This window comes from Dromaius novaehollandiae, chromosome 28, assembly GCF_036370855.1.
Source record: "Dromaius novaehollandiae isolate bDroNov1 chromosome 28, bDroNov1.hap1, whole genome shotgun sequence".
Lineage (NCBI taxonomy): Eukaryota > Metazoa > Chordata > Aves > Casuariiformes > Dromaiidae > Dromaius > Dromaius novaehollandiae.
In genome coordinates this window covers 3,091,705-3,119,376 of record NC_088125.1, presented here as the reverse complement: position 1 = coordinate 3,119,376, position 27,672 = coordinate 3,091,705, and the positions used below count along the sequence as shown (strand labels likewise).

Here is a 27,672-nt window from a genome sequence, read left to right as displayed (position 1 = left end):
GTTCAAATAGAAAATAAACATGTGCACCCCTCTTCCTCCAATAAATCTCGTACTAACTACCCATCTCCTACACTTGGGAGGCGGGGAGAGTGTTGTCTCCCTTTTCCCTACTCGAGATGTAAAAAAAAAAAAAAAATCGCTATTTTGGAAAACAGACCCTTTATCCTTCTTTCCTAAGTCTGGAAATGTAAATGCGTGTTTTTCCCCAGATCTGTGTCTTTACGGTCCTAGGAAAAGGCAGAAATCTTATACCTCCCTCATTCAGAATAAATCATACTTCGCCTGTCTTTTGGTCTACACGGAATATGAGCGCATGTGCCCCAAATCCGCGTTAAAAATCTACCTGTAATTTTTTAAGAGAGTTTGTGCTTTAATTCTAGACACGGGTTAGAAAAACATTGCCACGGCGAACATATAAAGCATCAGGATATCTCATTATAACAACATTTGCCAAAATTAATTTTTCCCTGCGAAGGCGTATTAATATTCATCTTTTGCTGCAGTCCGCTGCTGCGCCTCCTCCAACGCACAGATTCGGCGGAGAAGTGTCGATAATTGCCGCGAGTGTGGAAATTCATTTTATTTTTATGATTAACTAGTAAACTCTTATGAGGTGATACGAGACGCTGCTAAAGGAGAAGGCATTTAAAAAATTAGGTATGGAAAAATACAGTTGGAGACCCAAGGTAGCAATGAAGACTGTCGGGCAGACTTCGGGTCCAGTAAAAGGGGGGAAAAAATGAAAAAGACCCTACAGATTACCTCAAATCAAAATATTTTAAGCTAGAAATAGTAGAAATAAGATTTCCCCGGGATATTTTAAGAGATGGTGTGGGCCAGCGCTCATTTCTTCTTTGGAAAATAAGTCCCGCGGGCTTTGGGGCGGCTCTGCAAGACGAAATCCGCGGGGGGTGTTGGGGCATATATGACCCCCCCGGCGCCTGTATAGGGGGAATGTCTGTGCTTATCCCCGGTGTGTAAACGCGGAGAGAAGGTGCAAACACAGCAGCGCTGTTAATGCGCTGCTCCGCTGTGCCCCGACCAACTCATCGCACCCACGGCCCACCCTGCGCACCCGCGGGGACCCCCGGCACCCCAGGGTGCTTCGGAGAGGGCCCAGCTAAAGCGGTCTTTAGACCCCCGGTGGTTTTCCCCCGCATTTTGGGAGCTGCTAAGCTCCTGGCAGCTCCCGGCCAAGGCTTCGCTGCTCCGTGCAAAGTTGGGCTATTTCCCCCCGCGGCTTTTCGCAGCAAATCTCCTCTCTAAAAAGCAAAAAAAATCCCTCTTTTCCCACTCGGCTGTTACCTTGCGGAGCGCAAAAACGGACTTTAGGCGTATTTAACCCAGCCGTCTTCATCTGTAATTGCGGATGAGGAGTATTTATTGCTTAGGTGGATAAATAGAGAAATAATTGTCTCTTTATGGAGAGAATGTGAAATAAAGCATCTGTCTCTCCCCCCGCGCACCCAGACACCCGGACGCACACAAAGGCGCTCAGAGCAGGCACGAGTTACACATCTGCACGGCTCCCGGCTTTCCCGAGGGGTTTCCAAAGGGCCTTCCCAAAAGCGGCCTGCCCCCAAACTTTAAAGGAATCATCCCAAGAAAATGAAATCGCGCTGCCGGGTGGTTTTTTTTTTTCCTGCGTGGGAGAAAAGCGAATATTTGCCAAGAGGAGCCGCGCTCGCTGCCGCGATTCCCGCGTGAGAACGTAAAAATTGGGGCTGTTTTTTTTATTTTCGGTAGGAAAACGTGGGTTTCTGCGTGAAACGCCCGGGGCTTCGGTTTGGGGGTGGGAAAAAGGGGGGAAAACCCGCTGCGGGGAGGCTCGGTGCAGGTTGGGGGAGATTTCTGGCTGCGGGGCGGCACGGGCAGGCGGTGGGTTTTCTTTTTCTTTTTTTTCCCTTCGGGGTGAGGAAAAAGGGAGGGAAAAAAAAAGTGGGGAAAGGACTAATCGAGATTTTTCTTGAGGAAAAGGGACAAACTTGGGCTCACCCCGCTAAAAAATAATGACAAATAAAAATTGCCGGGGGTCGCTTTTTGCGGACCGCTGGGGCTTTTCCCGAAGTGGGGCGGGTTTGGGGGGGGGGAAATGGGGAAATGGGGGTGCAGGAGGAGGGGATTGGAGGGGGCATCCTCCAAGCATGCCCCCCCCCCACCGCGGGTATCCCCCGCCGCCCCCCGCCCCGGCTATAGCGCGGGGGCCTCCCGCGGCCCCGCCGGCGCTGCCCGAGGGAGGCCGCGTCCGGGCAGCCCGTCTAGGGTGGGCGGGGGCGGCCGCGGCAAAGTGAAGGTCAAGTTAAGCCTCCCGCCTACCTTCCGCGGCCGCGCCGCTCCGCCGCAGCCCCCGCGGGCAACGCCACGGCCGCCCGGGCCCTCCGCCACCGCGGCCGCTTTGCCTCCCCCCCCCTTTCCCCCCCCTCCATCCCACTGGGGAGGGATGGGGGGAGAAAGAGGGATGAAGACCCAAATGCACTTCTGGGGGTGGGGGGGGAATTGGGGGAAAAAAGGGGATTTTTTTTCCCCCACCCGATACATTTATTTATTTATCCCCTTTCCCCCCTCACCGGTTGGATTGCAGACTTCAAACAAGCCCCCCCCCCCCTTTTTTTTCCCCTTCTTTCTTTTTTTTTTCCAGCAAGATGCGAACACGTCTGCCGTGGAGGAAATTAAACATCATAAAGAAAAGCCCAATTAAGGTTTAATGTCTGAACATTACCATTTCCTCCAGAAAACAATGAAGTTCGCTCGGTAAGGAGAGAGGCAGAAGCAGGGGGGGCTGGAGAGGGGGCAGATTTTTTTGTCTCAAAGAGGGAGAAAATAAAAAAAAAGCCGGGAATGGGCGCGTAATCCTTAAATAAAGGGAGACGGAATAAAGCGGGAAGGGGGAATATTGGGAGCTGACGGAGCTGAGCTCCTCTGCTGCCTTTTTCGCGGAGCTGGGGACAACTTTAACGGAATCGTGTGTATTGTAATCCGGGTGTGAAGCTGGTTTCGGGTCAGTTTTGACTCATTTTTGGCCTGGGCAGGAGCTGGCCCGCAGCGGGGAAGGGGTTAATAATAAATAAGCGATAGCCCGGGCCAGCCGGGGGGTGCAACGGGGGTGTCGGGATGCGACGGTGGGTGGAAAAAGCACTGAGCGCCTCACGGATTTTCTCATCTTTCCCTGGAATAAGTCGTGTTGTCTTTCCCCTTTCTCCTCTCCTTCCGCGCGGCTTCACTCTGAATATTTGCACGGCAGGAAAAAAAAATTGGGGGGGGGGACCTAAAAAAGGAAACTTCAATTTAACCCATCAATGTTAGAAACGGCAGAAACTCCCCAACTCAACGCGCCCGGGCTATGGGAAAACGGCGGAGAGATTAAAAAACGCGTGGCCGGGAGGGGACTGTCGCCAGGGCCGGGGTTGTGGCTTTGCACCCCCCTCTGCCCCCCCCCGAACCCCAAATATTGCGGCTCCTCTCCCACCTCCTTTGGAAGCGCCGGGGACTGAGCCGGTGCCGAGCCGGAGCCCGGGGTGGGGGGAAAAAAAACCGAAAATGTGTGTATTTACAGCAAGTTGGGTTTTCTCCTCTTTCTTTCTCTTGCAAACAGCCTCATGGGGGAAAAAGGGGGAAAAAGGGGAAAACGGCGCGGGGGGAACCTGCACCGAGCGCGACCGGACCCGCGGCTCCGCTCAGCCCGGCACAGCTTGCCGGGACCCGCCGCCCAAGCCCGGCTTTGGGCCGGGATTAGCCCCCAAAACCCTCCTCGGGGCTGCCCGGGGGGGCAGAGCAACCCCCGAGCAAACGGCGCTCAACCCCCGCTCCGCCCTCTTAAAATCCCCGAGAAGAGGAAAAAAATAGTGTCCACATTGCTTCATTTTGCAACCTTTCCCCGTAAAAAAAAATCCCGGAAAGTGTTTACTCTCCTTTTTTTTTTTTTTTTGGCCTCTGCTTTAGGCAGTCGTCAAATGGGAGAAGAAAATTGTGTTGATTATCCGGCCCTTAATAGCAGGGAAGAATAAAATACGCGATTAGTGTTATGGAGGATAGATGCACAGATCACCAATTACCCCTATACAGGAACCCGTGTGCTATGGAGAAATAAATACTTCTACAATTATTTAGATATAGCCGTGCTACAAGGAATATAAACCCGTGATTAACCAGAATATATGTGCGTGTTTAATCTAGCAATGAATGAAGAACTCTGCATGTTTATAACAGCAAAGGGCTTCATATTTCTCCATAGAGCCGCCCGTGCAGCTATAGACTCCCACCTTCGTAATAAATATGGAAAGAAAGAAAGAAAGAAAGAAAGAAAGAAAGAAAGAAAGAAAGAAAGAAAGAAAGAAAGAAAGAAAGAAAGAAAAAGAAAGAAGAAAACACAGAAATTATACACTAAGGTACCAGATGGAGGGAATAGTTTGAGTCCAATTCTTAGACCGACTTTGAATTCATGATTTCTCTGCTCTCCAGTGTTACATGGGCTATTTTCAAGCCTCGCACCTTATTAGAGGCGAGCTCTGGCCACATTAATTTAAAAACATATTCATTCCAACTGAACGTGGCACCGAAAAAAAACCCCCCCCAAAAAAAAAAACAAGTTCAAACCTTCGGTCCCGACAGCAGAAAAAGCTGGGAATATCATCTATTATTCCGCAGAAGCCCGGGAGGAGCCGTGGTGCTTAGCGGAGGGCATAGAGTAAAGGAAGTTTTTAAAAGGGATTTTGTGCCCGGATCCCTCTGCTTCTCCATAAATAAATAAATAAATAAATATAGAGAAATAATAATAAGAAGAAGAATATATGATTTCGCTTGGGATTTTTCCTGCGTGCATGCCTTTTATAGGTGGAGAGGGATGTGCGCGCAGAGGGAAAGGCAGGTAGGTGCAGTGGGTGGACGGACAGACGGACAGGGAGGGACAGAGGCACTTTGCCCCCCTGCACCGTCCTCTCGGGCCGCATCCGTGCACTGGCAGCCTTTCGCCTCCCAAAGCCGGCTCTGGGTTTGTAAAACGTCCCCGCGTGAAGCAGCTGGAGGATTTTGTTTCATTTTATTCTGATTAATGTGGTGATGGAAGAGAGAGCCCAGCGCGGCCGCTCCCTCCATCGCGAACTATTGAAGTTTATCCCCATAAACTCTTGAGATTCCCCTTTGATCAATGGGTGTCTGAGGGAAATACATCTAGGTGTTAGCTGTTGTGGAAAGGAAAGGGGAAAAAAAAAAAGGGATGCGGGAGCCAAAGTATTAAAGTGCAATCCTTGGAAATGATTTCCTGGGTATTTAAGGATTAAATTCCACGCATGCAAACGTGTGTGCGGTTTTAATAAGGCTGGAGCGGATTAGTCGCCCACCTCCCATTCTCGACTCTGCATATTGGGGCTATTTTGCTAAGAAATAGGCTACCCAACAGCAAACACATTTTCCCTGCCACAATTTCCGACTTTCTTTTTTCTCAACACCGTTTTGCACATTTTAGTGTCACTGCTAAAGTTATCAAGAGGGAATGTCTGGCGAATAAAGCATTTTTGAAGGTTTGGGGGTGTTTTATGTGTCTTCCTTTGTGTTTGAATAAGTATTTTTAGAGGTTTGGTGGGGGGAAAAAAAGAGGGGGGCTGTGGAATAGAAATAGGTGTTGCTTAACGAGCTCTCTTCTGGGTTTCCTGTCTCTCCTCCAGGCTGAATTTTGCAACGGCCCCAGGAGCACGCTGCGAAGTCTCACTCGAATTCACCAAACCTCGCTTTTTCACATGCTTCAGCAGCTCCCTGAAATGTAGCTGTGCCGAGAGAGGAAAAAAAAGTAAATAAATACATTAAAGCACACACACGTTTACATTCCCCCCGGCCTCGGCGCAGCTCATCTCTTCCCGTGGGTCGGTAGGGAAGGACCCAAGTCCTCGACCGGGGCTGGTGAGAAAAAATCCCGAATAAATGTGCAGCCTGATTGGCTTTCGCAGGAGAAAAGTGTTAGTTATACGGGTTATGATTAAGCCCAACTCTCCTTAACGCCTCCGCGGCATCGCTCCCATTTGAATCCGACACCCGGTCGCACATTTCTATCCCAGACAGTCGCAGCGTTGACTGCGGTTGGGAAACATAGTTTATCTGCTTTTATCTTGATTAAGTCCACATGATTTTGAACTCGCAGCTCAAGCCTAGAGAGATCTAAGTCGTTTTTTTCCCTTTGAATTGTTCACAGCTTATATAGTTTTCTGTAGCAGCTTGGCTTGCATCCAATTAAATTTATCTTTGCCATTTGGGGACAATAATATTTCCCAAGCGCTTCCCACTTGTAGCTATTGTCTCTCTCCAGATTTCCTCTACCCATACGCGGTGTCTAGTAATCTGTTTACTGGCCTGGGTTTCCTCTCTTTCTCTCTCCCTCTCTCCCCTCCTTTTTTTTTTCTTCTTAGGAAGTAATTGTAGTACTCGAATGGAAGGGAGGGAAAAATGAGTTTGAGAACATCTGATAGGCCAAAGTCATTAGACATCAGAAGTTTGAGCCTTTTTTTAGCAAAAAGCAAGTCACATCTCTTCGCAGCTGCTGGGGATGCGTCCGTGAAAGGAGTGATTTTTGCCCTCACTGGCGTTTGCAGCCACGAGTGAGCACAGGTTAGCAAAGCAGGTTTGCAAAGGCTCCTTTTTTTCCCCAAAAAAGTGTGAGCCAAAGCAAACTTTGACCAACTGTCCGAAATTGGGGAAGACGCAGGGTAAAAATAATGCACCAGCTATCTTGAGACCACAGAAAGTAGCAATGAGTAACATGGTAAGTCAGGTTGGTATAAAATCTACTTCTCTTTTCTTCTTCCAGCCGATAGTTTCCATACTGTACGGGCATGTCTCGGACAAAGGCTTCTTTATGGCATTACTTACAGAAAGTTTTTGACCAGAGTTGGGAGGTTACTAACGAATTTACATTGCAGTCAAATAACTGTAGCTTTGGGGCGGGAGGGGGGATCTTCTCTTCCCAATGGGAAAAAAAATTGGGCATGATTTATTGAGAAGAGTTCAAGTACAGGATTAACCTAAATCAAAATATAACTTCAGATGTTTACATAGACCAGCTAAAGCCAACTTTCACAACTCCGAGGTTTTGATTTCGGGACAAGCGCTGCAATATATTCGGTCACGGAATGACTCTTCGCATAACCCTAAAATCCATGTTAGTAACCCAAAACACATCTCACAAGCCTTGAGCTTTGTCCGTTTGCCTGCTGAAAACGCTGTTAAACGTGTTAAGTGTTTTCATTATATCAGGCGAAGGAGTGCGCACCGCGAAGCAAGAGGCGATGGGGTTGGTGAGGTGTTTTTTTTTTTAATTATTATTTTTTTACTTGCACTTTGCTGTGTCTGGTGGAGGGAATTTTGGTAGCCTGAAGTCCTTCCCATGGAAAAGGCTCCGGCGGAGATGCCAGCATAAACCCACCACCTAGCTAGGTGGATATTTCGGTATATAATTGCAAAGGAGAGGAGGGAAAGGCTCTGTGGTCTCCGCTGGCTTTTCCTTTATTGCTGAATTAACAAACTAGCGAAGTTTCTTGCAGTCGGGGCAATTGCATCTCATGTGTACAGTCACATCGGAGCAACTTCCCGGAGCAAAACAAGACCTTTCCCCCGTCTCAAGTTCGGCTGGCTTTTTTTTTTAAAGAGACTAAATACAGGTTTTATTTTATATGTTTTTTTTCCCACTCCACGCTCTAAGCTTTTCCATTCGCCTCGCATTCACGGCTAGGAAATGAAGTAGGTTAAAAATGAACCGGCTTCAATGTTCTGGATGCCTATAAGGGATATGCCTTAAAGTCATTTGACTTTTTTTTTAAGGGGAACCAAAAGGAATGCGAGACGCCAGCCCTCATTCGGTTTTATGGTAGTCACTTTGGTGGTCAAATTCAAGTGCTGTGACTCCACAGCTGTCTCTTCTGTGCTCCCTTGCAGGAAGCAGGCAAATCCTCTCCTTTAAACTGGGTTTAAAACACAAAACGACCCCGGGGCTTGTTTCAGATGCATTTACCTACGAGGAGCAATAAATTATTCATGCACCTAGACGTCGGGTGCTATGCCACACATGTATTTTTGTTTGCTCTTCGGGTTTTTTTTTTGGGGGGGGGGGGTTGCTTTGTTTTGTGTTTAAGGAGCAGCCCTGGTCCCGTTTGCTAGCGACGAGCTCGGTTCCTGCTCTGGATGCAAAGCTTGATGCCTGCAACCTTGCTAGGGAATCTGCACTGAAATGGCTCTGGAAAAAAATAAAATGTATATTTAACACCCTTTCTCGTTTTAATCGGAGTTAGAATATTCCGCACGCAGGTTGCAAAGAGGAGGGAACTGGGGGGAAAAAATAATTGCGCTCATAAACAATAGCTTAACATTATTAGTTTGTAGTTAGTATTAATATTGGTCCATAAAAAGCCAAGTTAAAAGATCGCTGACACTTTAATTAAAAGTTTTGCCCAAAACGACGTCCAAGTCATAAAACAGGGCAGACTACAAACCCAAGAAATCCATCTCGCCAGCCAGACTCCTTTTCTCTGTATTCATCAGCGAAACGGTGCCTTAGCGAGAAAATCACGGTTCATTTTGGCATTACAGACATATTTATATGGGTGTATGTATTTATCTCTGCGCACACGCACGCCCCGATCCCTTATAAAAAGAGCTTTATGAGAGCGGCTCTCCTTAAACAGAAAACACAAAGCTAAAGGGGGGGGGGGAAGCCATCCATAAATAAAAATAAATAAAAATGAAGGCATTGCTGCCTTCGGAGGAGGAAAAAGGCTCAAACTGAGGAAGAGCGCACAACCTTAGCATGCGAAGCCGCCATGTTTCCCGTCCAGGTTTCGGGAATAAATACTTGGAAATCCGGGCATCCTGCCTGATAAGCACCACAGTTTTGAAAGACCTCCTGCAATACCCACTGTAATTTTGCTCTGTGATCTCTAAATCCTCTGCTCTCTGCTCTGCTGCAAGACACGGACTTGCCAGGCTGCTTTTTTTCTCAATAAAAATTAACTTTTTCTTTTCTTTTGCTGTGCATTCCTTCAGAATTGCAGGATATCTATCTATATATATGTATTAGTGCCTGTAACCTTCGTGCGGTTGCGTGAGGTGCATTTTGCTCTGATTTTCTGGCACCCTCGCCTAGGAATTAAGCAAGCCCCGGGTTAAAACGGGGCGGCAAACATAAGGTTGCACGAAATGCAAGGGAATCAAATGCAAAAATTTGAGCGAGGTTAAGGAAAAGGGACCTGTGCAGGGGTGCCCAGCTGCAGGAGGGACAACCCCGAGCAGGACTGGGAGCCTCTGATGCTCCTTGCTGGTGAATTGGTTATTACTGGGCTGAGTTTGGGAGTTGCGTGCGGGGAGCGAGGCGAAACACCGCAGCTTTCCCTCGTCCCAACGATATGTCCAGGGTCGGGGCTTTGCCCTTTTTTTCTGCCTGCTGCTTGATTTGCCTGCAGCTCGATTTGACAAGATATTCCCGATAAAAGCATCGCACTCCCTGCCCGTGTGGGGGTCTTGCTGGAAGGACTCAGCCACCAAACTGAGCGGACTTCGGGTTTAGGTGTAGGCGATGCAATATTTTTGTTTATTCCTCCTTTCACCGGGCGTTGGGAAAGAGTTAATTCAAGGGGAAAAGAAAAACTCGGGGCATCCTGTAAAGAAAAGGGGGGAAAAGGGGTTGAGGGGGGGGGGTGCACTGCATTATTTTCATGTCGAGCCGGAAAAAAGAGCCCCCTCGGTTGGAAATGGAAATGCTGCGAACCGTGTTTTCCACCTCAGCCGGGCGATTTCTAATCCAGGTGAAAAACCCGACGAGCCCCCGGTCGTGGCAATGTCTCTCGGACAATTTTGCTCCCCAAAGCGTTTTTCGGGTGAGCCCCCGGCTGAGCTGCCTCTCGGGAGCGCTGGCAGCCCCGAGGTGCCCCGTCCTCCAGGTACACCTTTGCACGGGGTCTAAAGCAGCGATTTTAGGCTACCGATTATTTGGGAAACCCGCAAAATATCTGGCAGCCCTTCCGTCCCACTGTTTGCTTGGTGTCAGCATGCAGAAACACGGAGAGACAGGGAGCTCTCGGGGCATGGAAGGGAAGACGAATGACTTTAATAAGAATATCTTTTTTTTAATTCAGCTGGAAGAATAAATGATGAGAGCATTCCTGCAAGTGCATTCATTGATTGTCAATAAACAATTGCATTAAATATTCAATGTGCCACTCTTCCATAATAAATATTTAACAAAACATTAAAGGAGGCTTTCGAATATTTATTAGGCAGTGACTTAATTCATTTGTTCTATTCCTTGATATATTACTAATTCGATATCAAAAGGCATTAAAGCCAGGCCTGCGTTGGGTCGGAGATAACTTTAAAGTTGGAAACTTTACACATTCCCCCCACCTCAAACACACACACACACAAGCTGTCATTGCTTAAATGGTATATTCTCTATAAACCCTGCCAAGCTGCTTGATGTATAGTTGATGTGCACATAGAGCTCGACATAATTAGCGTATGTTAGAAGCTTGTTAATTAGCACCAGCCCCCTCGCTCCCCGATAGATAGATAGATAGAGAGATTCACTCTAATTTAGCAGCCCAGCTGTACGAAGAGCTGCGCATTCCCCACTGCAGCGAGATTTCGAGAAATGTTGGAAAACTTACTTCTGCATCTCCAGCGTTTTCCCTGTGATTTTACTGAACACTTCTAAGATAGGGCTAGGATAGAAAGAGTCATAAGAATAAATTATAATAATAGCCGCAATTATGAAAAAGGGTGGAAAGATACAGTTCCATCGCCCTAAGACCCTCCCTCTCCCCCCCCCCTCCCCGGCCCAAATCGCCCCCTCCCCGTACCCAAATCCTCGACCAAAAAAAAAAAAAAAAACCCCACAGAAAGCAGAATCCGAATAGGAAGGAGGTAGGGGGAAAAAAAAACCCAGCAACTTCACAAGCCGCCCCTTGTACTTGTCCTGCTTTGAATGCTTGCAAGGGGTGTGCCTTCGGGAAAATGAATACAAATCTGCGATTGATTTTCATAATGTTTCTGCGGTGTTGGCACACCAATCGTTTGAACCTCTGCGATCTTACCTAAGTGAACCACTCCTACGCATCTAAGTGCTCCAAACTGATATATGACAATATCTACTTTGGATCACGTGGCCGCCGGAGCGACTAAGACGGATAGCGCGTCATCTCGCCTTCCCAAATTTTTTCCCCTCCGCACATCGGCTCCCAAACCTCAAGCCCTAGGAGCGCGGAAAAAGGCGAAAGATGTTTAACTCGGTGAACCTGGGCAACTTCTGCTCGCAGTCGCGCAAAGAGCGGAGCGCCGAGTTTGGCGAGCGGGCAGGTTGCGCCTCCAACCTCTACCTCCCCAGCTGCACCTATTACGTCCCTGAATTCTCCACCGTGTCCTCCTTCCTGCCACAGGCCCCCTCTCGCCAAATCTCCTACCCGTACTCCGCCAACCTCTCGCAAGTGCCGCCCGTGCGGGAGGTCTCCTACGGGCTCGAGCCCTCGAGCAAGTGGCACCCGCGCGGCAATTACGCGGCGTGCTACTCCGCGGAGGAGCTGATGCACAGGGAGTGCCTCCCGCCCGCCACCATGAGCGACATGCTAATGAAAAACGAGAGCGGCTACGGCCACCACCACCACCACCACCACCACCACCCCAGCTCCAACCACCCGGCCCCGGCGGGCTTCTACGGCGGCATGAGCAAAAACACCGTCCTGCCGCAGGGCTTCGACCGCTTCTTCGACAACGCCTATTGCGGCGCCGACGCCCCCGCCGAGAGCTGCCTGCAGAAGGGCGAGGGCAAGCTGGAGCCCGAGGCGCAAGCCCAGGCGCTGGCAGCCCGCGGCGAGCCCGGGCTGGACCCGGAAGACGAAGAGGAGAACACGAACCCCGGCTCTTCAGCCTCATCCTCCTCTGTCAACAAGGAGAGCAGCAAGAGCAGCGGCGCGAGTAGGTAGAGCAGTAAACGTTTACCAAAAGGAGGAAAAAAAAAAAAAAAGAAAAAGGTTAAGGGGACTAGCCGGCGTGTTTTGTCGGTCAAATTTTATGTGGAGTTTTATAAGCATTCAAAGGATTTTATTATAACCTCCAAAGCTCTTTCTTCCAAACGAGAAGGATTTTTACGATGGGAAAAGCGCTTTGAAAAAAAAAAAGATGGAGATGTTAGGCGCAGGCACGGTGTCTTAGAGTCTGTGAAATTTTAAAAGCACCACCGTCGTGACAAATATTAACTTTGATCATGAACTTACGTGAGCGTTTTAAAAGGATTTGGTCCCGGGTTGCTGAGGGTAAAAGGCAATTGGGCAGAACACTACTTAGGCTGCCTGTGCTGGCTTTTAGGCACTGAGATGCATGCAGAGTGGGGTTTTTTTAATTAAAAGTGTATGTCGAGTCTTTGCTCTTGCTGGGGGTGTAGTGCTAAGGGGGGGGAGATGCAGCCTTTTCCTTCCAAGCTGTGCGTTTGCTTAGACTTTCCTTTCAAAGTGGCGTTTCTTCTCCTCCAAGCCTAGTGGAGCGTCTAGCTTTTGTCAGGAGGGTCTTCGCCTTGCGGGGCTGTTTGCTTGGGTCTTCTCGTTATTTTTGTTTGCATGCTCTCGCATTTCCAGGCAGCCTTGGAGGAGCGTTTTAAACGCTGAATCCAGGCAACTTTGCGAGCTGCTGTTCAGCGTGGGGCTCTTTTTTTTTTTCTTTTTTTTTTTGGCAGAGGGGAGGGTGGTTTTGTTTTCCTATTTGCCTCCGCAGAAAGCCCCCTCTTTTTTTTTTTTTTTTTTTCTCTTCTTCAGCTCGGAGGCGAAGTTCGCTTTGACTTTGATTCCTTTTTGCGTGTGTGGCGAGGACTGGAGTTAATCAAAAACTTGTGCGGAACATAATATCTAGTGCCTATAATTCCAACCTTGCTCATGCTGTTTCTCTACAGATAACAGCTTTGCAGCTGAGCGTGGGTTTTCCCCAGCCCTCGGTCCGCTCCAAAGCCTGCTTAAATATCCCCGCTGCCTGGCTGCTCTTTGAAAATAACAGAGCTGCGCCTGAAACGGGGGTGTTTCGGGGTCTAAATCCTGTGCAGTGGGGGAAATAACTGCACTGTGGGGCTCAGTGCTTAAGACCCTGGGTGAGCTCACCTCTAAGAGCAGCGCTAGGCAAAGGGCTCGGTGCTGGGCGAGATCCCCCCGTGCCTTAATAACCGAGGGCGCCCCAATGTGTGGGATCAGCTGGGGAGACGAGCCTCGGGTTTGCCTTTTCTCAGTGTATTTACACTGCCTTCTGGTTCTTTTAAGGTGCTCCCAGAACAAGGAAGAAGAGATGCCCCTATTCGAAATTCCAGATCCGAGAGCTGGAGCGAGAATTTTTCTTCAATGTCTATATCAACAAAGAGAAAAGGCTCCAGTTGTCCAGGATGCTAAATCTCACCGACCGACAGGTTAAAATTTGGTTCCAGAACAGAAGAATGAAAGAAAAAAAATTAAGCAGAGACCGCCTGCAGTATTTCTCTGGAAATCCCTTATTGTGAACAGCTTTTTAAATCCCCTCTGCTGGCGAGGTGTCTGTGGCTGGAGGAAGGAACAGTTGCGAGCATGGGTTTGCCCTTTGAGTCGACAAAGCAACCTCAAAGTTTAAGCCTTTTCGTTACTTATATTTGTATGTATGGGACAGTTCTGAGTAACAAAAGGAGTGAAATATTCTTGCAGTTACCCAACCGTTGAAAGGACTTGAATTCCACGGACATTTTATTTAACGTTTTTGTCTAAACAGTTTGGGAGTCCTTTTTTTGTTTTTTTTTTAATTGTTATTATTATTATTATTTTTATTGTTATTATTATTATTTAGGCACCCCTGTCCGTTTGAGCAAAGCGCAGCGCCGGGCGTTACGACCGCGGTGATTTCGGGATGCGGATGTGTTATCACAGGAACGGCCAAAGTCTCCTTGTAGGATCAGTTCTCTTCATCTGGGGTGAGTGTGAGTGTGTGTGTGAGTGTGTGTGTGTGTGAGAATGCACACACAGACATGTGTGTCCTTGCCTCTGTGTGTGTGTGTGTGTGTGTGTGTGTGTGTGTGTGTCTGCACATTCACACCCACCCCAGTCATTTGTGGTCTCCTGCTCTCCATGCCAAGGGTTGTTGTCGAAACCTAATTTAAATACTCTGTCCTTAGCAGAAGGACTCTCATTATTTCCACCTCCTCCTCCGTACCCCCTTTATATAAATATATATATATGCATATCTATATGTCAAAGTGCACACATATATATACATATATATATACACACTATGCAGTATGGTTTCTTCATTTTGAGTGGGGAGGGGGGGAATCTAGAAGAAAACACATTTGCAATAACTGTTTGTAAATAAATTTCGTAGTGCGTTTTTTTTTTTCTTCCGGAAATGGGAAACGAAGAACACCAGGAGAAAATAACCTTGAAAAATAATAATACAAAAAAAAATTAATTCTTTGTGTATGTAAAGTGAGTCCCCGGGATATTCTGTGAAATTCTGTGGCAAATAAAGACATTGCAAGCTGTTCTACATTATGATTTTATTTGACCATTTTATTAGAATTTCCCCTCTTAAAAGCCTCTTTGCGGTCATTGTGGTGTGGGTTTCGTCTCTAGAAGTTTAAATACCTGAATGCGTATCAGAAATATCATCATCCATATTCATGTGGCTCGCTGCAATATGGGATAATATGACTGGTATTAATATGAAACCTCCACCTTGGAGCACACTTTAGTTGTGGAGTTCATTGTATTCATCATCGGATTGAAATTTATAGGATTTTTCTTGGCCCAGTAATCCTGCTCTGAATTTGGCTCCAGATGTCTTTCTCTGTTTTCCGGTTGTAGTTAATCTTTTTTGCATTTTCATGAGAACACTATATTAGCCTTCTTTTTTTTTTTTTTTTAATGAATGAAACTCTAATTACACCAAGAAACGAGCTGCATTTCCATAAGTCAAGGATAACCTACCTTATACCTACAAAGCACAAATGCAAAGTCAAGTCCTTAAATTCCTGCTTAAGGAAAACAAGTTCAACTCCCAGGCACAGGGCATAAAAGTGATTTTTTTTTTTACGTTTGCACAATGACTTTTTTTCTCTCCGCCTATGAAAGAAACACAGTGTTTTCAAGGACAAAGAAATGCAGAAGATGCCCTTGGTGGTGTGATGCATGCATTTTGTGTAAATATCACGATGTGGAGGGTTGTTTTCAGGGTTTTTTTTAAGGGGGGGGTATGTTTGGGGTTTCCAATCTGAATGCTCTCTTGCTTTCTGATGTGGAGCGATGGGATTTTGCATATGGACGAGAGGAGGGGGAAAAAAGGAGGGAGGAAAACAAAACAGCAGCAAAGAAACACCACGTTATATTCCCATCCATTGCGCGTGTTCTTGTAAAATTCTCATACTTGTCTTTAAATACAACGCCGTGGAAGGAAAACGCTTTGATGGTGGCTCCGGATTGGATTTGACAACGGTAGGGGAAAAAAACGAGAACCCGCAAAAATGCTCGGAGTTTGCTCGCACACAAACACGAGCCGCACACAAATAAATGCGAAACAACGTGGGTTTTCGTGATAGCCGCGTCCTCGCCACGATACGCTCTTGAAAGGATGTTCACAGGCATGTTTCTCATTACAGGGGTGGGAAACCGGGGTAGGGAAAGGGGGGAAAAAAAGCGGGGGGTTGGATGGCAAAGCGGGGCTTTATTATGATTTTATCGCTATTTATTTTTGCAAAGGCTGCCGGCTCAAAGGACGCTTGTCCGCGGCCTAAAATCCCGCCTGAGCTTCCCGGCTTGGAGAAGTCGGCCCTAACGGGGGGGAGACCTTGCAGGGGTGCACGGGGCTTTCCTGAGCTGCAAAAAAAAAAGTCCAAATAGACAAGATGTGGTTAAAGGAGCCATCTTCGGCGCAGATGTCGCCGGGTCCTGCTGCACTCCGGCACCAGCCGGGGGGAAAAGGCGTTATGAGAGGGGGGGGGGGGGGGAAAGAAAAATCACCTTTCTTTAATGAGTGTTTGCCAAACCTTCCCAAGGTTAGGAAAACCAAAGAGAGGTGCAATAAGGTGAATATCACGAGGTCAGAAACGGCAGTTAATGCTCCGTAACAGCAGCGGCTGTCCGGACAAAAGCGGCTAGTCTAGACATTGTAATAAAGACTGCAGCACTAAACAGCTTAATTTTTCTTAATTACCCCGTCTGGCTAAAGGAAAAAGACTTCCGCAGTAAATAGTAAACAAATAAGGGAGCTTTGCCCAGGGATTTTTTTCCCCTCTCCCCCTCCCTTTCTCCCCCCCCCCCCCCGCAAGTCTTCAGTTCAACTGCAGCACAATGAAACTGTAGGCCTAGTTCAAAGTTTTCGCGAGCTAAAATGGAATGCCAGTTGTAAAATCCAAGTTTATAGACCATGTGGGAGTTTACAGCAGCATTAAGCATCAGTGCCATGTAGGAAAAGGGCTGTTAATGTTCTGCGGAGGGTGGGGGGGGGATCTGGCGGCGGGGAGGGGGGGGGCCAGGGAAGATGCTTTGGGTACCACAAGGGGTGAACAGGCAGAACAGGGTTTATGCGTCTGTATCTCGCTATATATGCACCTATAGGGTGGGTTTATACGTGCGCGGAGCGAGGGGAGGGTCCGGCGGCGGCTTTTTGGGGCCGGCTGCCGTCGAACCGCAGAAAAGCCCCCAAATTGCCCCCGCGAGGGGCTTGTCGAGGCGGCCCGGGGAAGCCGAGGTGGGAGCGAGCCCCGCAGGAAGGAAAAATGTGAATATATGATGTCTTTGAACTTCAATAAAGTCAAGTCCATCACCTTTAACCCTTTTGTAATAAAGCGGGATGGGAGCGGGTCGCGGGTCCCCGGCCGCCCCGCCTCCAGGGAGCCCGGGCGGGAGGTGGGCCCGGGGTGGGGGGGACCCACATTTTCCCCCCGAAGGGGGAAAAAAAAAACCTCCAAGGGGGGAAAAAAAAAACAGAAACAAATTTCTGCACCCCGTGCGGCGTTTATGATGCTTAATATTTAACCCAGCCGCGCCGCGTTTCGTGCGTTTCGAGGAGGGCTGCGCACACGCGGCGCCCCCCCCCCTTTATTATCGTTATAAACCTTTCGCTATCTCAACGCATGAAAAGTTTTTATAACTTTGTTTGGCATAAAAACTTTTACAAGTTTTTTTTCCCTTTTCTTTTTTTTTTTTTCCTCCCTTTAATTCCCAGCACGCATTTAGGGTTTTCCAGCACGCAACTTTATCCCCGCCGCTAATGTCCGTCCCAACGAAGCCTCCCTCATAGGCTGGGAAGCTCGCTCGGTGCCTACGTTAATGACACACAGACTAATTACGGAGGACCTTTCCGCGTGACGTACGAACACCCCAACCCAACCTGTTTCCCATTCCTCCCTGGATTTCATACCCAACATATTGGAAGCAGCTCGGGGTTACTTTGTTGTGAAATATTGCCCGGAGGGAAGGAGGCGAAGGAGGGGGGGGGGGAGGCTTCTAATTGGCTTCTTGCGGGATAATAATGTTCACCGATGTTGGCTTGCATGCAAAGCAAAGCATTTCCACTTTTGCCGAAAAACGCATGTTTTTTTTTTTTGTTGTTGTTGTTTTGGGAGGGGGTAAATGGAGGAGGGGGGGGAGCCGCAAGAAGGGCAAATGCTGGGATAAAGTGGCCGGAGCTGCCGGCCGGGGCGCACGGCGCTGCACACCCGCACCCACCCGCACCCACCTCGGCTTGACCCGGGCGCTCAGAGGGGTCCTAAAGGCGCAGCCTCCTCGGTGGCCTGTAAATAACCAACTTGAGCTGAACAACTCAGCAAGAGCGGCACACAATAGCCGGGAGGGGGAAATCCAGCCTTTTTTTGAGCGTTTTGCACTTTCCTCCCGGCTTTTGACGTCGGGCTTGGATCTTGGCAGAGCGGGGAGTAGAAAATGCCGAGAAGAAAGCCAGTGGTTTTGGCAAGTGGACTCGAGTCGACCAGCAATTGAGCTAATCCGCGCCTGTGGATCCCCGGGTGAATTCATTTATTTGTGTGCGAGTAACTTTTTTTATAGGAGCCATCGCCGTGGCCGGCGCAGAGGCGGCAGCAGCAGCAGCGGCCCCCAAAGCCGGGGCTCCCTCTCCAAGGTGGCCCCTAATCCGGGCGAAAAGCGAGGCAATTCGGCCTCCCGAAGCACCTCGCCGCTTTCGGCGGAGAATTTGCTGCCGAAATATCGTAGGATCACGAGCAGGGCCGGAGGGGGGGAAGAAAAAAAAAGAGGGAGAAGGGGACTAGGGGGAGAGAGGGGCAAAAACTTTGGCGAAATGACTGCAAATTGGAGGCAAACTTGCACTGCAGTTTAACCCCCCCTTTTTTCCCCCCCAAATAACCCCAAAAGCCAAATTCCCAAAGCAAAACCCAAAGCAAGGGGGAGGCAGCGTGTCCTGCTGGCGGACGGCTCAGCGCACGGCCGCATTGCCCCGCCGCTGCCCGGGCAAATATTAAAATATATTATATGACTTCTATGATTTTGCCCCAAAATGGCGGCTCATTAAGGCCTTTGCTTATACGCCTTCCATAAAGTCGGGGGATATACGGATGCGCAGCATATGTGAGGCTGAAGCACGTTCCTCTGCTTTTGATAACTTCTAAATTACAGCATGAAACCACAAGAATGTGGTTTGCAACCCCATAAGGGCTTTTTTTTTTTTTAATCTGGAGCTGAGGAATTAGAATGCAGCATATTGCTGATGGAGCCCATAAAAAACTTTATTCATTTTAGAGAGAAAAAAAAAAGCGGAGGAGGGGGGGACTTAATGTAAACATTACAATTGTTTATGTGCTACAAGTAGCAGAGTGAATTCGTTCGTTTTAATTGTTAAAAAGCGGCCTAATCCCTTTCTTTGAATTAAGTGATACACGCTTAAGCAAATCTGCTCTCCCCTGCTTTAAAGATGTGTTTGATATAAACCGTATGTTACTGTACAAACGCCTGTTAAAAGAGCCGAATCTCTATGTAACAGTTTTGGGTTTTTTTTGCAAACAGCGCGTGATTAAGGAAGCAGAAGATATTCGAGGTTATCTCTGAGGCTGAGGACTTCAGGTATGGAAAAAAAAGGAAAAATCCGGTGTTTTTTTTTTTATAAATTCTCTATGTGCACATATGTTTCTCAGTGCGCTGAAGCTCTGCGGCGGGATCTGTGCTTTGAAGGTAGAGATTGTCAAATCTGGGCAAAGCTAGGGAGAAAAAATGTTCATCCTTTCGCTCCATTATCTCCAGGTTATTTCACTACTATAGGTGTGAAATTTGTATTTACTCGGATTTTTTTTCGGTTGCTTTTTTTTTTTCCTCCAAAAGTGAGTTAATATTCCGGGCCTCCTGTGGCTCTCCATATTCTGTGAAAATTGTAATTGAAACAATAATGTTTATTTTGTATTTTGAGGCGCTCAGCAGAGCGGAGTTGCAGCTTGAAACCCGCCTTAAGCAGCCTGTTAAATGATCAGCTTTGTAACAAAGTTTGAAAGCAATGATTTTCCAATGGTCCTACGTGAAAAATAGGAATTCTTTGAGGTTTGCTATTAACTCCCAGAGCAGACCAACATTTTAACACGTCCTTCATTGTTTTCAATGTTACCTTTCAGCGTTACTCTTCGCCTCTTTCAACTTCACTTCTCTCTCTTTTTTTTTAATCTTTGGAAGAAGGGGTTTCCAAAAACCCAAGGAGCACCAAATTTTCTCTCAAATGTTTGGATGGTTTTTTTTAGCCTATAAAATGCAACCCAGGCCTGACTGTTGCCCAGAAAAGCTCTCCTAATTCCCAAAATGTGCAACCGTCCAGCTTCCCAGGGCTCCCACATGGGCTCCCCAGCCGCCGATATAAACTATTCTCCTTTTTGAGGTGCGGCATGAAAGTTTGTGAAGGCAGTCGGAAAATTAAAGGAAACATTTCAGCACTGAATAAACTTCCCCAAAATCCCCGTGTCACGTTATTGGGCTCTGTCACCCGCGCTGGCCTTTCTTATATATGAATTACACTTCCCAAATTTCGTCCTCGGGATCAAAGAGAAGGGAAAGGGTCCAAACTAAGACCAGTATATGGGTGTCCGCCGTCTGCTATGTTGGGGGTAGGAAAGCTCCAACACGGTTTTCAATACCACCTCAAGGAACATAATATCATTCCATAATTCTTTGACTTAAGTTACTCAGAAAGAAGGAAGCAGGGTAAGAGGGATTGTAAAGTTTGATAGATTTCTTGTGGTGATAGTTTACAGTTTCTGAGCCAACATATAAAGGCGTGGGTTTTATTTTTGCATCGCTGTTATTGTACTCCAGTGTACTTTGCCATAAATCAGAATTATTTCCGCTACAACATGGGGCATAATACCGGGCAGAAATACAAATTTAAGGTAATCATTAAAGGGTTGCTACCAAATACTTCCTCCGCGCGAAAATGAATGTTTGCAATAAAAACGTACGAAAAACTTGGTAAAAAATACAATGGGCATAAGCAGCACTTTCTATCCATAACTCACGGTTAAATAATTAGATTGAAAAGGGGGACAGGTAAAATATTGCGCCGAGGTCCGCGAGAGGCTTTGTCTTTGTGCACATTGAGATCCTCTCCTTGAGAGGCAGAGGAGGGGGGGCTCTGGCATCTTTTCTCCCCACCTTGCTCCCACCACGGGCTCCTTGGGCTCGCGATTGCGGATTTCGGGATATTTGGAGGCAATTTTTCCCTCCGTGGCGCTGGGGGAAGCGAGGACAATAGGAGGGACATGGGGACACTTTGCTCCCTACCTCCCCCCTTGGAGAAAAAGGGCCAAATCCCGCTTTTTGGTGTGTCTCGGAGCTCAGTGGGGGAAACAACCCCCCTGGACTGGTCCCCCCCCCACCCCCAAAAAATATAAGGCCGGGTTGAAAACAGGGACTTTGGAGGAAACGCACCCGCGGACGGGGCAGCGCAGCGTGCGGAGGTGACCGTGCCCCGACCGCGGTGCGCGCAGGGACCCTGAGCCCTAAAAGCGTGTAAAATCCAAAGGAGCTTATTAGAGCCCTTATCCCCTCTCCCCTTTTAAGTTTTAATAGCGTTTGTTCGTATTTATTCTCCGTAATTAGAGCAAGGCATTTCTCCCAACGGGGGTTCCACTTAGGCTGATGAATTTTATTTCTCCTTCCATTAATGACCCATGTTTATCATACTTCTAATGATTTTTAACTTTAAACAATATTCGGTCTCCTGGAGACTCCTCCGGGTTGCTCGCTGCCGCCAGCTTCCCTTTTTACACGGCCAAAAAAATAATGGTGCTAAAGTTTTGAAATATATTCATATCATATTTTTTTTATGATACGTGGGATTTTGTGCGTGTGTGTGTGTGTGGTTTTTAATTCAGCCCTCTGTGCTTCCAAAGATGCTGATTAGCAGCATGCGAAACAGGCTCTGAAACCTCTCAAACATTTGCATCAGTAGCTCGTGTTGGCAAAAACTGGTAAACAAAACGCCTGCGAACGGTGTAAATCTTTATTTTATACTCCCAACATTTACACATTCATAAAAGATGAGGTTTCCACCACCGTTTTGCCTCTCCTGCAACCTGGACAGAGATATTTGCTCGAGATGCTATTGTGAAGCGCCCGGGTCGACGAAGAAGAAAAATCCAATTATTTAAGGGCACTTTTCCCTCTGATGTGCTCCATGCAGCTCGTTAATATCTCCTTCGACAAAAGCACACCAGAATACACGGCGAAAAACCAGGAAAGCATATTTAATCTGTAGGCAGACAATACAGGAAACTATGAGGTCAAATTTTGGTGTCCCAAAAAATGCACATGTGTAGCTGTTTGACTGAACAGCATAAATTATTGGCTAGCCACATCAGCTGCAAAAATAAAGTAGAAGAGGGCGAAAAAAAAATCAAACCGGGGGAAAAAAAGCAATATAATACAAAATTGCATTGGTCTTTAATTTCATCACCTATAAATGAGAAAATATTGGCTCCCATACTAAAGTTTTATTCTTTGCTTATAAATATTATGTGGAATTTTCGTTGGATATCATAAAACCGAACGATTTCTATCAAACTGTTTTAAAAAGACCTATGCAGATAACACAAATAGAGGCAATAAAGTCGCAAATAGCTTTCCAGGGGAACCAAATGGCGTCTGAAGCCTACGAAAGCTTTTACTGTGCTGGAGAAGAGGGCACGCGAAATAGTATTATGCACTTTTAGGCTTTCTCGGCCTAAGATATTTAAACTTGTCCCACTCGAGGCCGCGGGAAGACCCGCAAGCCTCTTGAAAGTTAAGTAGAGGGGAATTTTACAGCCCTGCTTGGGCAAATCTTTGGGAAAGCAGGTTTGCAGACGTGAGAACATTTAAGCAGGACTTCACTTGAAACCGTTACAAATCACCCCAAACGGTCAAGTTCCACTTTCGGCGATACAATGCACTTTTTTTCTTTTTCCACGCATTTGCTCCCCTTGCATTTTTTTTTCTTCTCCCCCCTTTTTTTTTTCTTATGAAAGGTGGCGTTTTCTTTTTGTTTCCCTTGAAAGTGACTCTGAACCCGTGTCTTTCTAATCGCTCGTAATGATCTTGAAATTCCGGGCTATTTGTTTTTTTTTTTTTCATTTATTTATACGCGACTCCCCCAATTCGCCGCTTCGCCTCGAATCAAAGTTCACCGACTCGCCCTGCAACACGCCGGGAAAAAAAATGGTAAAACTCTTGAGTTTAATTGCTACACGATTTAGAAAATACCCAATAAAGAAAAGAGGCGGAGGGGACACACACACACACACACGCACGCACACAACAACAACCGCGGAGGCTGAAATTCCGTCGGATTTGAAACATCAATTCTGGCTCGGGGATGGTGCAATTTAAAAGAAAACGCCAACTTGAGCTCCCACGGCAGCGAATCGCGCCACAAAACGGAGAAAAAAACTGGAGGGGAAGCTAACTTTCTGCGTGAAAACTCCCCAGGACACACAAAAAAATCAAATTAAATCCTGCCCAAATCGGGGGGGAAAAAAAGTTTCAGTTTGGAAATCCTGCCGCAGGAGATTTAGGCAGTTCTGATTTTTGCCCCGTGGTTATTTCTGGCGGAGAGACCCCGGGAGAGCAGGCAGGGAGGGACAGAGAGACAGGAGGGGAAGGAAACCCCCAGCCCTGCCGCACTCTCGCAGGTCGCCAGCCGAAACTCGCTCGCCTTTCGCGAATTTGACCCCGGGGTTTTTTTCCCCCTCTCCCCGACCAATTCTGCGAGGTCTGTGCGCGACACCCCACATGCCATTTTAGCCCAGAAACTTAAGACAGTTCGGAATGCAAGTGGATAATTAAAAAAAGCTGTCTTTGCAGAGCCTCTTGCACTCCAGAAAGGCGAAGCTGCTTTGCTGCAGGAAAAAAAAGAAAAGGGGGGGGGGATAAGACAGAAAGCCTAGGCTTTTATTGTATTTTTTTTTTAATCAAGAGCTGCCTGGGAAATATCCAAACAGCTCCAAGAAGCGTGGGCTTCCGGATTTCGGGGAAATGCCTGACTGAAAGACAGAAAGCAGGTCCCTGCCTCGTTTCCCAATATTTCCCTCCGTTTCCCCATCTCCAGGAGGGAGCGAAAAAGCCAAGCGGCACCCAGCGCATCCCCCCCCCTCCGTGCACACACACACACACAGCCGAGCCCTCGTAGCACACCCGGTTTCCCCCCCACACACAAAAATATAATTTCTAGCCCCAAAAATCACGGCCGAAGCAGCCACGCCGGCCGCCGGGCACCCGGCAGAGCTGGGAGGCGGCAGCGACCGAGGGGAAAGCAAAGCGGGGAGGGGGGGGTCCTGCTTGCAGCGGGTGTAAAACCGCTTTTTTGGGGGGGGGGGGACACGCATACAAAGCAAATCCGCAAGCGTGAAGGAGAGACGGGCGGGGGGGGGGGGCGGCTGAGGTTGCAACCGGCGTTTCGCTGCCCCCTCCGATTTTTAAAAATTTTTTTTTTTGCAAAATTTTCGCGGAGGGGGCAGAATTTTTTTTTTCATTTCAAATCCTTATTTTTTTCCTCTATTATATATATTTTCCCCTTTTCGCTGCCCCGCCGCAGACACGCGTGGCTCCGTTGGTAAACAAACCGGCGGGCGGGAGCGGAGCGCCCGGGGACGGGGCCGGGGGGGGGGGGGGGGGGGCTCTGCCTTTGTTCAACGTGAAGGTCCCGGCCCGGTGCTGGCAGATGTCGCTGTTGCTCCACGGTGCCGCTCCCGGTGGCGACAACTTGACCCCCGTGACGTCGGCCCCGTCTGAATCATCAAGGCCATTTTCAATCCTCATTGGCCTGGGCATCACGTGTCGGGGGGGGGGGGGGGGAGACGGGAGCGATGCGTGGATAATTATGGTGCTTGATATTTTTTTTTTTTTTCCCCCTAAAAAAAAGATGTCAGCCCCTGGCTGGAGTAGTCCTCCTTAAAAACCCTCTCTGAAAATGTCATGTCCCAACAATGTGACTTCTAACTCGTTTTTGATGGACTCGTTGGCCGGTACCTGTAGAGGGGAGAATTATTCCTCCAGCCAAGGGATGTACATGCAGCCTGGGAGCGATTTCAGCTGCGGAGTCATGAGGAACTGTGGAATTATCCCGTCTCTTTCCAAAAGGGACGAGGTGAATAGCGCTACCTTGTCTCTCAGCACCTATCCATCTTACCTTTCGCAGCTAGACACTTGGTGTGACCCCAAAAATACGTACAGGATCGAGCAACCTGTTGCAAGACAGCTCCCATCCTGCTCCTTCCCCACCAATGTCAAGGAAGAGAATGTTTGCTGTATGTATAACGCTGACAAAAGGGCTAAAAATGCCACAGAGGCAGCCCTCTACCCCAACCAAATGCCTGAGTCTTGCCTAAATGACCATGAAGTCCCCGTTCCTAGCTACTACCGAGCAAGCCAAGGTTACCCCTCCATGGAGAAGACGCCCAACTGCAGCAATCCAAATGAGTTTGAGGCAAGTTTTGAAGCCAGGGCGAGCCTGAACCCAAGGAGCGAGCATCTGGAAGCAGCACCACCGCCACCTCCTCCACCTCCGCCGCCGCCCCCGGTGGCCAAAGTGAGTTTCCCCGAAAACACAAAACCCGAGCACGCTCAGCACCCCTCCACCAACGAAATTAAAACCGAAAAAAGCGCCCCGGCGCCCAAACCCGCTCCTTCGGAAGCCGAGAAAGACCTGCCTAAAACCACTGACACCAGCACTGACAATTCTGACAATGAAGCAAAAGGTAAGGGAATCCTTCATTACCGCTCGCTAATTGCAGAAATTAGTAGTCATCCGTAGCTAATAAGAATAATAACGACAACAATAAGGCGAATATTCAGGAACGCGCTCGCTGCCGTGCCAACTTCTCCTCCAGAGATTGGCATCATAATGTTCTTTATTGTCGCTGTCTTTTCTTTTTTTTTTAAATATATATATTCTTCCTATGAATGTTTGTTGGGGGGGAAAAAAAAGGAAAAAATCGGAGCTGACAAAATGGAACAGTCGGTTATTGGAAAACCCGTCCTCTCGCTTTTTTACACGGAGAAAAATTGCTGTGCATGTACTTATGGAAAAAATGTCCTTGCAATCCACACTGCAGAATGTAATAAGATGAGGTGGCTTTCCAGAGGCTCCGAAATTGCAATGACTTGGGGTTTGCTTGGGGGAGGGGTTGTTTGGGGGGGTTTTGTGCTTTTTAAGACAGATGAAAACAGGTTTTTTCTCCCCCCCCTTCATATTGTTTTCCCTTGCAAATGCTCGCTTTCCTTATGCTAAGCCAATTTTGCCTGCTTTGGGTTTGCTCGGTGTTAAATATTTGGAGGAGATGAGAAAGGAGAATGCGTTGAGTCTCATTTTCAGTCGCAAACATCTCAGGCTGGAGTTGTGTGCTGTGATTCATTTCAGTGCTTAGAAGCTCGTTGAAGGCTCAGAGAGGAAAAAAGCTTTTTCTTTTTTCTTTTTTCTTTTTTTTTCCCCTGGCGAATTGAGGTCTCGTTGACGAAGGCAAAAAATGTTTCTGTGTGTTGAGCAGCTGTTTTAAGTTTGGGATTGTCTGAAAAGAGGCTTTCAGTGTTCACGTTTTATTTTCGCTGTAGAGATTGCCTGTGGCTTGAAATCTGTGTGTTATTTGAATATTCGGATCTGTTGCTATCCGAATTGGAAGCTAGGTGGATTCAGAGGCTTCTGGTAGGGCAAGAAGTGGAGATAATGTGGACGGACGCGTGGAATTTCCCAAAAAAGTTGGCGTAAAAAAATGCCTGGTATAAAGCCTTGCAGCGGATAGAGAGCTAAGCGACGGATTTCATTAGTTGCCCGGGCTCTGCGAATTAAAATATCTCATCTGGGCTCTAATTCGGGCACCAGGAGGGTGGCGGGGGCATGGCTCCGTGTGTGCCCGGCGAGCTGCACGCATGTGCTCGTGGTGTCCCCCCATGCAGCCATGCCTGGGCTGGGGCACCACATGCCCAGATCCGCTGGCGTTCAAGGGAAAGGTTTCCCTCTTCCAAAAATTGGCCTTTTCCGAAGCAGAGCCCAGAACCACCTCTTTTTTTTTTTCTTCTTCCCTTTCCCCCCTTTAACCATGCCGCATCCCAACGGGAAATTATATTAGCTGACAGCTGGGTTGCGATTACACCAAAAAACGCAAAGTCAAGGTTATCAAAACCCCCACAAAACTTATCTGCACAAAGCGCCTTCGACGTTCGTGTCAAGAGAGATTTTGGTGGGAGTTAACCTGAAAGAAGGATTATGTTGGTTTGGGGTCGTAATTGGGGCGGAAATAAAAGAAAGATAAAGGTTTTCTTGTGGTTCAGATGCTAAACTTAAAATGGGTGCGTGGATAAAGACGTTGCTTCCCAGGTTTGTTGCGTTTTGGAAGAAATCTGACGTTGTTTGCAGTGTTTCTAAATGGTCAGATCCAATCTGGGGCGGATTTTGTTTGCTTCTGTTTGTGGTTTTTCTTTTTAAAATGTTTCATAGCTTAAGTTTTCGTTTATGTTGAACCAGAATTATTATTCATGCAGAAGGTAAGCTATCTTCCTCACGTAATTTAAGAATTTGGGGGAAGCTAGTGTTGCAGAGGGGATTTCCAGGGCTTGCTTAGCATAAAAGGTTTTCTGCAAATGTGAGCGTGGTTTCATGTCACTGCAGCTAATTTTGAAGAGGTAATTGGCTAAATAAAGTTTATATTTCTAGCAAGTGAATCTCCTGAAGCTGGCATTAAAGCAGCGACGAGGGGATTGCTACAATTGTAGAACACGCTATGCCCTTTCCTGCACATTTTAGACATAAATATTGGCCGACTGCTGGTGCCAGAATTTTCTCATGACCAAATTCAAAGCCCAAGTATTTGCCGTGTTTATTTATGTACGTGTGAAATACGTTTGCCTTTGCAAAGTGTATGTGTGCATATGTATACGCGTGTGTCGAGAGAGGAGAGTGTATATGGGATTACAATTACCTCCGAATTTACCTATACGTAGCCACACAGCTCATAAAGGCAAATCTATTTCATGCAGTCTCACTTTACGAAAATAAAATGAAAATAAAAAAAGACACTTGACACAAAGGCTGCTTAATAGATCTCCAGGACCAGGGAAAAGCGATTTCTTCGCGCAAGAAGAACACGCCTCAGCGAGGCGGATGTTTCAGCCTCTGCTGTGCATTTTGGATTATTTTGAATTATTATAACGTTTTTTTAATGCAGTAAAA

At 47.5% G+C, this 27,672-nt stretch overlaps 2 protein-coding genes and 1 long non-coding RNA gene across 5 annotated transcripts in view; all 3 read left to right on the top strand.

The window, feature by feature from the left end:
- Positions 1-1,069: 1,069 nt before the first annotated feature.
- On the top strand, positions 1,070-9,901 carry LOC112992722 (uncharacterized). 2 transcript variants are annotated; one of them, XR_003261598.2, is made up of 3 exons: positions 1,070-1,742; positions 2,639-2,751; positions 5,661-9,901. It is a non-coding gene; the product is annotated as an uncharacterized LOC112992722 (long non-coding RNA). The 2 variants fall into 2 exon arrangements; XR_010385361.1 differs by having other exon boundaries at positions 1,072-1,711.
- Positions 9,902-11,142: 1,241 nt separating this feature from the next.
- On the top strand, positions 11,143-14,519 carry HOXC11 (homeobox C11). Of its 2 annotated transcripts, none has more exons than XM_026115952.2 (2): positions 11,143-11,943; positions 13,269-14,519. In XM_026115952.2, the coding sequence occupies exons 1-2, from the start codon at positions 11,250-11,252 to the stop codon at positions 13,499-13,501; spliced, it is 927 nt and encodes a 308-aa protein (XP_025971737.1). In that variant the 5' UTR covers positions 11,143-11,249; the 3' UTR covers positions 13,502-14,519. The 2 variants fall into 2 exon arrangements, 1 of the variants encoding a protein (XP_025971737.1); XR_010385362.1 differs by lacking the exon at positions 11,143-11,943 and adding an exon at positions 12,393-13,102 and having other exon boundaries at positions 13,269-13,355.
- A 9,822-nt stretch (positions 14,520-24,341) lies between these two features.
- The window catches only part of HOXC10 (homeobox C10), a 4,825-nt gene continuing 1,494 nt past the window's right edge, over positions 24,342-27,672 (top strand). The window contains exon 1 of the mRNA XM_026115944.2: positions 24,342-25,204. Coding sequence (XP_025971729.1) covers positions 24,418-25,204 — 787 coding nt within the window. The 5' untranslated portion in view covers positions 24,342-24,417. The remainder of the gene's footprint in view (positions 25,205-27,672) is intronic.

Coding starts and splice junctions, on each gene's coding strand:
- HOXC11 (XM_026115952.2), top strand. CDS start 11,250: ATGTTTAACTCGGTGAACCTGGGCAACTTCTGCTCGCAGTCGCGCAAA. Junction 11,944..13,268: donor CAGCAAGAGCAGCGGCGCGA/GTAGGTAGAGCA, acceptor GGTTCTTTTAAG/GTGCTCCCAGAACAAGGAAG.